Genomic DNA, 14,009 nt, shown 5'->3' on the forward strand with positions numbered 1-14,009 from the left:
TTTATTTTATTTTATTTTATTTTATTTTATTTTATTTTATTTTATTTTTCCCAAGCATCAATTTGTATAGCAATGCTGTAGTATTAAGGCTTTCATTTGATGTCTATTGAATATTAAATCATTTTCCATTAAGCATTTTCAGGGCTGGTTTTATCTGCAAAACTCACTGTGAGAGTCACCCGTAGCTCCAAAACAGCTAGTAAATGCAACACTAGTGGGTACTTTAACCCTCATTCTTATCATTAAACCTGGTTCTTATCCAGACCTCTTTGCTGCAAATATATATTAGAAAAATAATAATAATAATAATAAATTATGATTGGTATTTGTTATAAGAAATATTGTTGAAAGAGAAGGAACAACTGAGCAGTTTAGGAAATGCAAACAATACATGTTTGCAGGTCAAATCCCAACAAACCTTGTATAGTTGGTTGAATGGTGCCTCACTTTTTTGGATTGGGATTTGCTGTTCTGATGTATTCCCATAGGCTACACCCCAACAGCCACTAAAAGAATAACATCGCTTACATCTATAGTTGACCTCCTCATCAGAGGAGCCAAAGACTAAGACTGAAAGTACCTGAAAACCGTGGGTATTTTCTTATCACTGAAGGAACATTTATCAGGAGAAGCTGATGGTATGTGTTATGAGACTTGGGCTGCTCCTCCTCATCTTTTCTTTTATTGGGATTTAAATCTGCTGTCTCTGTCAAGTATTACATTTCACCAGAAAAACAAAACAAAAACAAACAAACAAAAAACAATTGTGGGGCCAAGGTATGACAGCATGACAAGATGAGCAACAGTTGTGCTTCTTGTGGATTGTCTTATCTGTTGAAAGTGAGGAGTACTGAAGTTTTTGTTTCTGTTTCAGTCACAGTAAAGAGGTTTAAGATAAATTGCTTTGTAAATTCAAAAGACTAAGTTCAAGGCACCAAGAAAAGAGCATCAAGAGCCATGATATTGTGGCTTTTTGGTTGTATATTTGTTTCATTATGCATCTGAAAACCAAATTTTTTTGTGTTTTGCTTGCAATTGAGAATGCTGTCATGATGATATTCTTCATGAACAGATTATAGTCTACATCATTAGGGATTCTTGTAGACTGAAAGACTTGTTAATATATTAGTTGTTAATTAGGTATTATTAATATAGAATAGACATGAGAGATTACAATATGTTCATTCCCTTAAAAGGCCTATGAAATATGAAAGGATAAGTTTTGTTATCAGAGGGTCACAGAATCACAGAATTGTAGCGGTTGGAAGGGACCTCGAAAGATCATCAGGTCCAACCCCCCTGACAAAGCAGGTTCCTCAGAGCAGGCTGCCCAGGTAGGCATCCAGACGGCCTTGAATATCTGACAACACCTCTATACTCCTCCCAAGAGGACAGGCCCTTTTTCCACATTTCATAGACCTTCCTCTTCCTTTTGATCTTATCGATGAGCTCCTTGCTCATCCACACAGGTTTCCTGCCCCCCCTTCCCCAATTTCCTACTCTTTGGGCTGCACTGATCCTGAGCTTGGAAGAAGTGCTGCTTAAATGTAGCCCAGCTCTCACAAGCACCCTTGCCTTCAAGCAACCTAGCCCAGGACTCCCACTCAGGTCCCGGAAGAGGTCAAAGTTGGCTCTTTGGAAGTCCAGGGTATGTTTGTCTGTGTTCACCAGTGGCCAGACCTGGGAGTGCTGGTTGATGAGAAGCTCAACTTGAGCCAGTAATGTGCACTTGCAGCCCAGAAAGCCAACCATACCCTGGGCTGTATCAAAAGAAGCATGACCAGCAGGTCCAGGGAGTGATTCTCCTCTGCTCTCACGAGACCCCACCTGGAGCACTGTGTTCAGCTCTGGGTCTCCGAGCACAAGAAGAATTTGGAAGTGTTAGAACAAGTTCAGAGGAGGGCCATGAATGATGATCAAAGGGCTGGAGCACCTCTCCTATGACGACACACTGAGGGAGTTGGGGTTGTTCAGCCTGGAGAAGAGAAGGCTCCATGTTAATCCTTCCAGTACCTGAAGGAGGACTACAAGAAAGCTGGAGAGGGATTCTTTGTCAGGAAGTATACTGATTGTACAAGGAGTAATGGTTTTAAACTGAAAGAGGGGAGAACTGGATTAGCTATAAAGGAGAAATTCTTTATTCTGAGGGTGGTGAGGCACTGAAACAAGTTGCTTAGAGAGATTTTGGGTGCTTCATCCCTGGAAGTGTTCATGGCCAGGCTGGATGGGGCTTTGAGCAACCTGGTGTAGTGGGAGGTGTCCCTGCCTGTCAGGTGGGTGGAACAGGAAGATCTTTAAGATCCCTTCTAACACAAACCATTCTATGATTCTACAAAAGAAGTAATATGGATTAGTACAAGTTTATGGACTAATTGCAGCATATATATAGTTATGACAAAATGTGCATGTTTTTTGAATAGTATTGCACAGTTGGAATGAGATTTTAGATTGTTCAGTGACCTTGGAGATCAAGGATTGTTTTATAATGTTTAGTTGGTGGTTTGTCCTTGAAGAGTCATGCTTTTCTACCTGTAGAGAGTAAGAAGGAATAATTTCAAATGTAGTACATGCTAGGTACTTGGAAGAGGTTTTTCTCAGTGACCTCTTAACAATTTTTTTTTTTTTTCTCTATAAGAAACAAAATTTGAATCACTTCTAAGAAACTCTTTTCCATTGGTAAAAGTAAAATAGTACCCACAAGCTCTTTTCCAATAGCAAAATGCATATTCACAGCTGTACTTCTTTGTAGTAACAACAGAGAGGTTTGCCACCCAAACTGCTATTTAGGTGGCAAACCAGAAAAAGATTATGGTGGCAAAATTAACTTTTGCTAACAAAACTTCATTGTGCAAACACAGTTTATTAGCCACTGAAGTGAAGGATGCTTCATTTAGTGAAGGACGCTTCTGGAAAAGAATATGTCTGTGTTTTCTTCCTTTGTTTTGTTCTGAGAAGGTGTTTCTGATTTCTGAGAAGATAAAGTTTTGTGTGTTGCTTTATATTTAATTGTGGGCAGGGCTCAGGAGACCAGTGTGTAGAAAAGCACTCCTCATATATATAATTTAAATTGCACAATTACTCTGCTTAGCATCACATATTGCTCTGTTGGCATAAAGAACCACATATGTCTTGAGAAAAAGAAGAATGGTGTGAATAAAAGTGTTAATCTTAGGAAGATTAGCCTTGGTCCCTGGTGTCCTGTTAATGTAATTTGACTTGTTCCACTATTTTGACTACGTAATTCAGACTTTGTGTTTTATTTCCTGCATTTTGCAATACTCTGCAATATGAACCAACTTTTTGGTATTGAACATACAAGTGTTGTTACTCCTACTATGAAAGTATGAAAGCACTATTTTAATATTAGTGGTTTTTGTTTGTTTGTCTGTTTGTTTTTATCAAAGCATATGGCTTAGCAGGTCAAATATTTGCAATAATACATATTTCAGTATTTTTGTGCCCTTAATGCCCTAAGCCACTTAGTAGCTTCCCCTTCCAATAACATACTTTATTTCAGATACTGAAGTGCTTTTCTTGGATCTGTTATGTGAAATGTTCTTTTTCATTCTATTTAAGAGCATGTAAAATCATGAAACTGAAGCTTATGAGGAAAGTGATAATGAAACTAAGTTTTCAGTTCAGAATTATATGTATTGTATTTTACTAGATTACAAGAAAATAAGAATAAGTGGAGCTTTGTATTCTGCAAAATTGAGCGTGCTTTTTCTGGCAGATCCAGTATGCCAGTTCAATTTTTTTGTTGTTGTTTGTTTTTGTATGTTTGTGTTTATGGGGTACATAAAATAAACATTCTGGCTTTCCAATGTCCTTGACTTTTAAAGGACACTCTTTAAAATAGCTGTGAGTGTAAAAGGGGTTTGAAGAAGAAGATTGAAGTTTGGGACCAGAATAAGCAGAGAAATCCAAGTTTTTCTGCACTTGTACCATAATGCAAAACACAAAACATCAAAATTAGAACAAGTATTATTATAATTATTAGAATTATAAGAGTCTTAGAATTATAAGTCCAGAGAAGGCTCACAAAAATGACCAGAGGGCTGGGGCTCCCCTTCTATGAAGAAAGGCTGATGGAGTTGGGGTTGTTCAGCCTGGAGAAAGGAAGGCTCTGGGGAAACCTTATAGCAGCCTTCTAGTACCTAAAGGGCGGCCTACAGGAATGCTGAAGAGGGTCTCTTTATCAGGGAGTATAGTGATAAGACAAGAAGTAATGGCTTTAAACTTAAAAAAAAAAAAAAAAAAAAAAAAGGTAGACTTAGATTAGATATTGGGAAGAAATTCTTTACTCAGAGGGTGGTGAGACACTGGAATAGGTTGCCCAGAGAGGTTGTGGGTGCCCCATCCCTGGAGGGGTTCAAGGCCAGGCTGGGTGGGTCTTTGAGGAACCTGATCTAGTGGGAGGTGTCCATACCTATTCCAGGGTGTTGGGACTAGATGGTCTTTAAGGTCCCTTCCAACCCAAACCATTCTATGATTTTATGATTCTAAAATGGGGTGTGTACAGTACAAGTTCAGTAAAACTACTCCATGGAAAAAATATATTTCCTTCCAGCTACATGAGATGTATGAAAAAATGAAGTATGCTAAAATGTCTTCTCAGAGCTAAAATACTTTGTGGCAATTTTATTTTCTTTTGTTAAGGTCGTTTAATTGCCATCTATATCACGTTAGTAGCATGTGAGGAACTGGATGGAAAACACTTTGCCTTGTCTTGTGGAACTTTTTAAGACTTCCTGACATTCTCCTTAACAAAACAGATAGTTTCTAGTTTTATCTGAATCTTGAGTGTTTTTCTTTTACGCTCTCTAATCACCCTAACCATTAGACTACTAAATCTTCTTGGATAAATTTCACTATTGCTTTGACCATGAATTCCATACTTTGACCATTTGTTTTCACCTCATCCTAAAGTCCAACTATCTCCTTCCAAAATGCTGTCCATTCCAGCTAAGATACCTTAAACACTTCAGAAATGGTGCATTACATCTCCTCAGTTTCTGAATATCTCAGTGTGTTCTTTTCTGAATTCTTTAGTATGTTTTATGATGCACCATGCATGTTTGTTGAATAAATAAATGATAATTATAAAAGGATACATCTCTTATCATCACTTCATTTTCTACAACTGAGAATAGATGCAGAATTTTCACATACGAATGATGTGTTTTATGTCCTGTGATTCTATGCCAAGTGATAAAACATGGGGAAATAGTCTCAATTTGCATCGTGGGAGGTTTAGATTGGATATTAGGAGAAATGTATTTACTGAAAGAGTTGTGTGGCATTGGAATAGGCTGTCCAGGAAACTGGTTGAGTTACCATCCCTGAAAGTTTTCAAGATACGTGTGAATTTGGAACTTAGTAGATAGTTCAGTGGTGGACTTCAGTACTAAGTTAAAGGTTGGACTCAGTGATCTTACAGGTCTTTTCCAACCTGGATGATTCTATGATTCTATGAAAACATCACCTGTTTAATAATTTGACCTGTTTCAAAGGGTTCATGATGGTGCCTATTGACTTTTGAAGTCTGTCTCCTTTCCTTCGTACCTGAGTTTTCTTTGTCTTGTGATCCATTTGGCTTGCTCTGACTCTAAATCATAATGCAAGGCATTCTGCACTGTGTAGTGATCTGTGAAGTTTGTATTCAAACGGTAATTGGAGCCTCACCTAAACTAACCATATAAATAAAAGGTGTTTGTTTGTTTGTTTTGTTTTGTTTGCTTTTTAAATCTTAGTTCCTATCTATAAAACAAGGATAGTGTTCACTGCCCGCAATACAAGGGACTACAGGCATAGTTAGAGATTGTGAGATACTCAAATACCATAGTAATAATGACCTCACAAGTCGTCTCTAAAGATAGGTAGAGGAGAGTGAAATAACAGAAATGCTATTGATTTCATAGTACATAGAATTCACTTAATTTCTTTAAGGAACCAGGCCCATAGATTTTATGGGATTTGTTGTTGTTGTTGTTTCTCCTACAGAGAATTAGCTACAATGACAATTCCAGAGCAAAGCTCCCTGCATACTACTAAGCCGAAGCTGAAATACTATTAGAAAAAAATAAAAGTTCTTTTTCAGTCTTTCAAGGCAACGTTGTATCCAGAGCAACTGGTATCTACAGTACATGTGCACCTGCTTTTGTTTACTGTAACAGAAAATTTTGCAAATTATAAATGTAGCAGAAGGATTAGTTGGAATTACTATTAATTATCATAACCCTTGATGCCATAGAATATTGGGAGATGAACCCCTGTAACAGCTGTAATGAAAGCAAGGCCTAGCATTAAAACAAATCATTACAAAGGAGTGGCCATTCTTACTAGGAGCTCTAGTAATATGCTGTATAGTGCTATGTCCCCTTTTAGTGCAGGGAATGAATACAGTCACTTGGATTTCAGGAAGTATAGTCACCAGATCATGTTGAAATTACCTTTCATTAGGGTGAGATAAACAAAAACTGAGGTAATATTTTTCTGTGACTCTATGTCTGATGTTCAAGGTAAACACAATCCAACTGATATAAGTGGTGACTGACTTTAGCAGAAGAGTTATTCACTATCTGAATATTGAATGTAGAGTGGGATTTTATATGATTTTGAAAGAGTTACATGGAGTTTTACCAGCTAATTTTCATTTGCAAAAGCACAAAAACTGTTTCTCCGTTACCCACTTTATTCAATCCTTTGCACCACATATTTAGCACAGTAACTCTTTAAATGTAGCTATGCTCTCTAATTATTTTTTTTCTCTCCCCCCCACCCTTTTTTTTTTTCCTTCTAACTAGAGTCTGTGTGTATTTACACCACCAGGAGCTAAAGAAGGACAACCACGGCTCATTCCGGCAGGGCCCATTGCACATGGCACTACAGTATCTGCTTATGTAGCCAGATCCAGAAAAACGTTGTTAGTAGAAGATATTCTGGGGGTAAAAAGCTTTTTCTTTTTTTTTTTTTTTCTTTTTTTTTTAAATGAGATGAATACAACATATTAATGGGATGAATACTTTGATCTTGAAATATTTATTGAGCAGAATGTATAACAATATAATTTACATCTGTCTTGCTACCAAGGAAATAAGTTTGATTTTGGATTAGCTTCATGGAATAAATTCAGATCTCATTCATTTTTAACTTTAAAGGTTGTTTATTATTATTATTATTATTTCATATTTTAACAGCTTTTTGTTGTCAGATAATGGAAGTAACGGTATTGTAGTTACTTGGAAAGGAAAAACAAAAACAAAAACTCCTACCAGTCAAAACTTCTGTCCTCTTGGTCCTGAAATACTCAATTGGTTTGCTAATCCCAAACAAGAAGGCTTCATATAGTTAATTAAAGTCTCATGCTTAAAAGAATATCAGTCACAGTTCCGATTATAAAACAAGATTTACAAATGTAACTGATAGCAAAATTCAGGAATTGAGGTCTTTTTTTTTTTCTTTTATATTCAGAAAATCTGTATGGAATATTCCGATAACTCCTGGCACCCTGTATATGTGTCCATTTTATTTTTTTTGAAATCTTTCATTCACCAGTTGTGTCTATGCAGTTGCATCAAATGGGTAGTTAATTGTCCTTTATGAGAACGCTTTATGATTGGCTGGTTGTGAGAAAACCAAGACTGTTTAAATTGGTTACTCTTCAGTGTTTTCAGTTCTCTTTTGAGCTCTTTTGATCTAGAATAAGAATCTTCTCATACAGTTGTCAAAATGATCAAAACTGGACATTTCTATTTCTGTTTTTAAAAGTTTTTTTTTTTTTTTTTTTTTTTTTTTTTTATTACTATTATTTTAAATGCCAAATACACACGCTACATGGTGGACCTTTCAGGTGGCCAGGTGCTGAAGAAGGTAGCCCAAAGGGCCCTGAAGTTGTCCTGTACTGATGAAGGGATTCTACATGTCTGGAAAAAAAAAAAAGCAGACACCACTTTCTCTGTAGTAGCAGTTGGTACTTACCTGGACTATAAAGTGTTTCTATGGTGTTAGTGTCTATAACATAGACAGACAATAGACAGGCTAACATTGTCACTGGTAATTTCCAATTAACGTATGATAGGCGTGTATATTAAGGTGGTATGTGTTGATTTTACATCCTTAATACTAAGGACAATTAGTGGGGAGGAGTTTTGAGCTCTTTTTTGTTTTACAGTATAAGCAGATTATTGACAGAAGTCCAGACAAATTTACTCTTTTAAAGAGACTGGATGGATGTAGAAAACATCTAATGTACTTCAATGGGTTGTACTAAGAAGAAAAAGTTAACTTCCTTTCACTGTGAAATTCAAGTTGTGAACCTCTGCGCAGGCTATGCAGAATGGCAGTTTGCTGCAGCTGGGGACTGGCTGCTTTGATTCCCAGTCTAATTTCCGCACACTGACCTTTCACTTCGGTCCTTCTTTATTCCATTAACCCCTCCAGAAAAGGAAGATTAATTTTGGTGACATAGTTTGCCGATCTGTGATTTTAGGATGCAAACTGACTCGTCCATGGAAGAAAGAGTTAAAAAGTGAATGCAGGAGGCTTTTGTTTAAAAGTGCTTCCCACTCTCCATTGCCTTCCAGTTTGTGTGAGGCTGTCATTTGTTCTTAGACTTTCAGGGTGATTGTCATTTTAGTAATTAAGGTAGAGATTACTTGCTGTCTTCTTTGAGAAAGGAAAGGATTCCCTTCCCCAGTATAAGTGGGATCAGTCGTGAAGAACAGAGTTTTCTTGAGGAGAGTCTGCAGGGAACATCTAGTAGGAATCAAGTACAGAAGCACTGTACATGCAACTAAGTGTTTCTGCCGTGCTTCAGGTCAGCTAGTTAGTGCCTCACAGACTATAACATCCAGGTAGTTTCTCTGGTCTTTGTGAGTTTTCATTCATGAGGAGTTGAAGTTATAAAGTGTTGCATATTCCCTACTTAAAGCAAACGTTATGCGTTTGGGTTTTTTATAGCAGCTGGTAGGTTATTTTTAACATTTATTCCTATAAATTGTGCATGGGCTTATTCAGGATGCATAAGCAAGGGAAGGAGAAATACTTTATTTCATGTAATTTTTTCTTGAAAATGTTTTTCTCCTCAGGAGTCAGTTGAGGATTATAACTCTGTATAACCTAAAGCCTTAGGCTCAGTTTTTGATTTTTATTCTCTTGCAAGCACTGCTGGCTGCTTGGTAACACTGAAATCTGAGCAGCCCGTTTCATAATTACAAGTGCTCTAGTTTTCTTTTTTGTTTGTATGTTTATTTCTCTCTTAATCTGGACTGGCATTAGCAATGAAGTGTTGGTTTGCTGCTTGTGAGATTAGAGAAAGTGAATTATAAAAGCAAACCTGAAGCTAATATCACAACTAATTCTAACTTTGCATCACTAAGGTTATCTATACACATAAATTAATGCTGAGAACATTTATTTATTGAATTTTGCTAGTAAATGTCTTAATGCTACATGTAAACTATGCTGAGTGTTATGATTTTTAGTGAATTTTATCATTAAATATATTTTCCTGCAGATTTGATCAGTCGGGAGGGGGAGAAAAGCACCAATTTATCTTTTATATTAATGTTATGATATTTACGTTTTATCAGATGACGTTTACATTTTCTAGGATGAACGATTTCCCAAAGGTACTGGACTGGAATCAGGGACTCGTATCCAATCTGTTCTTTGTTTACCCATCGTCACTGCAATTGGTGATCTGATTGGTATCCTGGAGCTTTATCGTCACTGGGGCAAAGAAGCCTTCCATCTAAGTCACCAAGAGGTGAGGCACCATTTTCCATAATTTGTTCTGCAATTCCCCAGTCTGCAGCAATGGCCAGCACTCCAGCCCTTCATCCTCCAAACTTTCTTCTCTCACTTTTCTGTGCTTTATACTATTTTCATATGGGATTTTTATCATCAAATATTTGTCTTTATTGATTATAAACTCAATACAAAGTCGTTAAAGAAGTTAATGCAAAAGTGCTGAATATAGTATATCTATGCAGTATATATATGTCAGAAAAATGAAGTTATTTTATACTGCCAAGGTACACTGGGTCTCAATTTTAACTTTCCAGAAAAAGCTTTATTTTACAGGATGGAAAGATATTTTTGATTGATTTGTTTTTGATATTGTTTCTAAAGGGGATGAGTCCTATTGTTGGATATAATTTTGCTTTGTTGTTGCAATCATATAGAAAATCTCAGTGCTAGGTCTCACAGGAGAAAGTGATTTTACTTTAAAATATAAATGAAGCAAAATAGATTGTGATATTTGTATTTATATTCTTTTATCCACACACTAGCAGGCACCAAGATGTGTGTCTAAGTGGTCCTTTCCAAGAGTCAGGCACAACAGATGTGGGTATCCAGATAGTCTCTCCAGGACTTCCCTCAGGGACATGGAGAACAAGGGATGCCACCTGTTGAGTCCTCTTGTCTCCTGGTTTCTTTCTAGGTTGACAGACGTGGTGGTTTTGAGTCTGCCTTTCTTTAGCTTTTAGGAGCTGACATCTTTTGTCTCTCCAGTGTGTCCCACCTCTGTGAGTCATCAAGATGTCCTTTTTGATGTGTCATCACTGTCCTTTTTCTCCTCACCTAGATGTCCTTTGAAACTGTGTGCACATATGCTGATACCTGGATAACCTGCTAATCTAGATGCCATCACTACATGCCATTCATAAAAGCCTCTTCTACTATTTTTTTTCATCCTGGTGTTTCCTTACACAGATCCTCCCATCCATATCCATTTTCCCATTTCCATGACAGTTCTGTATGCTATATGGTATACTGTATTTATGTAAGGCCTGTGCAGTTAAATTGTCCACACATGCCCATTTGTCATTTGACACTGAGTTGTTAGCCAAGGACAAATGAATCTGAAAATAGATTAGATGTCTCAGAGATTATTGCCTTGTTATGTCCCATCTACATGCTAAGGTGGCTCAGGACTGTGCCGTTCATTTCTATCTGTACCCTTCCTCTGGGAAATGAACCTAAACCTAGAGATTAAGACAAAATGGGGTGCGTTTTAGCAAGGTCTGTTGTCTTGATAGTGTTACGAGATGTACCACAACACAAATGCTGTGCAGTTTATCTGTATTGAAGAGTAATTATTCTTATGCAAAAAGCATGCCAACAAGAGGTGTTAAACTAGTACTCCCAAGGAAGGAAAAGACTAGTAATTTTTGTCAATCGTATATGCTTTTTATCAGTAACCTAAGTAGCTTAGTGGGATGCAGATTTTTGTGTATTAGCTAGGCAGTCAGCATGTGTAGCTTCAGCCTCAGTGCCTCAGCTGGTGTCTTTTTTCCAGTACACAGAGGTCATGGTAGGGGACTGGATTAGTATGGTGGTGCCAGTGTCCCTGTTCACAGAACAAAAAGCAGACCATACACATACCATGATTCATTAATTCTGCTTACTCACAATGTATTTAATTTTTATAATTTTTATTCAATTGCATTAATCAATCTACAATTCAGATAGTCTCAAACATGCATTGTTCTATGCAAAGCAGTATGAATCTTTTATGTTATATTAAATACCTTTTTAACTGAATTTCATTAATGTTCTACTTGGAAAGACAGACTTCTAAATAAAAGTATTTTATTAGTAAATTCAAAATATTTAAAGGTCACTTTCTGAGTGTTTAAACACATTTTTTTTTTGGTTTCGTTTTCAGGTTTCATAAAGCCTTTGAATACCATTAGCAGTTTTTATAAAATCTGTACTTGTTCTGCTAAAAAAAAAAAAAAAAGGACACGAGAAGGGAGGGAATGCAGCAGCAGACTTTTAGTACTTGTGTCCTCTATGTTCCTAAAAGGCTTATGTGTTTCAAGGACAGAAGATTATGCATGGTAGCACATCCTAGTTAACTGCAGCTTACCTGACGTTTGCTTGAAATGTTGCCTGGAAACTGTCATACTTTAAAACACTAGTATTGTGATGAGGAATCAGGTCTGTTTCTTCTGCCACCAAAATGGTAGTGAAGGAGACAGTGCCTGTTTACAGCTGGAAATAGTTGCGGCTGAAGAGATGCAGCCCCAGAAAGATGTTATATTTTATTTCTATAACAGATGTCTTAAAAAAAAAAAAAAAAAAAAAAAAAAACATAATTTTTAATGTACTTGACTCATAGGACATTTGTTTTGATGTTATGTTTCTGACCTGATGGGTTGCCCATAACACTGCTTATGAGCATTGTTAACCATCTTCATGACACAGAAGTGGAGGAATGTTCTCCTGTGTCTGAATGCATCTTACTGATACTGAAGCTCTTGCAAGTATACGGAGACTTTCACAAAATAATTATCTCATCACAAATTGTTGCTGCCTGTCTTTGTCTAATTCACTCAGCTGTATAGAGAAAACTGTCATGTAAATTGTGTGACATTTTCAAAGTTTGTTCAGATTTGTTTGTTTTCTCTTTTGTTTCAGGTTGCAACAGCAAATCTTGCATGGGCTTCAGTAGCAATACATCAAGTACAAGTAAGTGTGGGTTGGTTTTCATTTTTTCATTATGTAGCCCTTCTGCCAGAACTTGATTAGTAGAAATATGGATTGTTTTCAAACTTAAGTGGGGTCACCACTAAAACATTGATTTAAGGCCCTTCACAGATCCTGGGATAAGTATGCTAAAGTTTCTGGTGTTTATTGATCCTAGTTCTCTACACTTGCAACCACGGAACAAATGACTTAATAAATAACATTTTTATTATTCCTTTTATTTTAAAGGAAAAAGAAATTTTAGTGAAGTAGATAGATAATTATTAAAGTGGAAAAACAACTTTACAGTTTTTGTTTGTTTGTTTGTTTGTTTTTTCTTGGAAGAAGGCAACTGCTAGGCCACCTGGTTCCTCCCATAGTAATCAGTTTGCAATTATTAGGTGTTGCTAGCTAAGCCTACTTTAAGCTATCCTTGCTAGCTGCTTCATGGTCCTCTAACTACTCTAACTAAAGATGCGCCTAATGAAGCTCCATACACTGCTAGCTCCTGTAGCAAATCCCAACAGCTTTACTGAGTTTTTTTTTTTCCTTCAGCTAATAGAAGATGGTATCACTGAATCTAAACATATTCCATCACAGAAGATGCTGAAAATAGGTTAATCTGTCAACTCACAGAAGGAAGATTATTATGTTATTTTTTTCAAGATGTCTTTTATGCACCTCACAGAAGACTCACACACAATTTCCTGCCTTTTTTTTTTTTTTTTTTTTTTTTTTTTTTCCAAGACTAATATTTGCCACCTCATTGCTGGAAATCATTGACTTGATTTAGGGTGATCATTCACCCTGGCACATTCAGAAAGAATTTGTTGGCCTTGGTTATTATGCACTAGTAGAATTGCAATTGCATGCAGTTGCAACTTCTCATTACTTTATAATACTGACTCACTCTTTAACAGAAAAGTCTTCCACATCTAAGAAAAAATAACATAGAAAACTTAGTTTTAAGCCTGTCATTGTTCATTTTAATTCCTCTCCCTTCAGCTCTTGCAGGCCAAAGCAGAAGACTCACTCTGCCCAGGTTCTTGCCTGGGAAGAATGTGGGACTTCTGATCTGAGTTTAGGCCTTACCTACTAGGCTACTAAACAGATAGCTAAGACTGAAGCCCAGCACACAAATCCAACTATTAATTTTATACAGTGGTGTAATATATGTATACACTAGGAGTGGTATTTTTTCAATACAAATCAAACAGGTAGACCACGTGACTTCAGGTTCCCTCTGACTTCAGTGTTCCCCTGGAACAAACGATAACACAATCTTTTCTTCCTCAGGTGTGCAGAGGCCTTGCCAAACAGACTGAACTGAATGACTTCTTGCTTGATGTATCGAAGTAAGTATGATTTGCACTATAACCTCATCAGTCTGTTTTGATTAGCTTTCTAATTTGAACAGGTGCAGAGGGCAGGAAAACTTCAGCAGAGGGCTAAGAATGAATGATGTGGGTGGCAGTGGTGTATTGCTGTATTGCTGTTAAACTGTTTTGTTCCTATGGCAGGAGAAAATCTAA

At 36.8% G+C, this 14,009-nt stretch overlaps 1 protein-coding gene across 5 annotated transcripts in view; it reads left to right on the forward strand.

Annotated features, from left to right (window-relative positions):
* The window catches only part of PDE10A (phosphodiesterase 10A), a 368,478-nt gene that overhangs the window by 313,352 nt on the left and 41,117 nt on the right, over window positions 1-14,009 (forward strand). For all 5 annotated transcript variants that reach the window (XM_035320291.1, XM_035320290.1, XM_035320292.1 and 2 more), the window contains 4 exons: window positions 6,807-6,947; window positions 9,614-9,769; window positions 12,430-12,480; window positions 13,774-13,832. In XM_035320291.1, the coding sequence (XP_035176182.1) occupies window positions 6,807-6,947; window positions 9,614-9,769; window positions 12,430-12,480; window positions 13,774-13,832 (407 nt within the window). The remainder of the gene's footprint in view (window positions 1-6,806; window positions 6,948-9,613; window positions 9,770-12,429; window positions 12,481-13,773; window positions 13,833-14,009) is intronic.

This window comes from Oxyura jamaicensis, chromosome 3 (assembly GCF_011077185.1).
Source record: "Oxyura jamaicensis isolate SHBP4307 breed ruddy duck chromosome 3, BPBGC_Ojam_1.0, whole genome shotgun sequence".
In the NCBI taxonomy this organism is placed as follows: Eukaryota; Metazoa; Chordata; class Aves; order Anseriformes; family Anatidae; genus Oxyura; species Oxyura jamaicensis.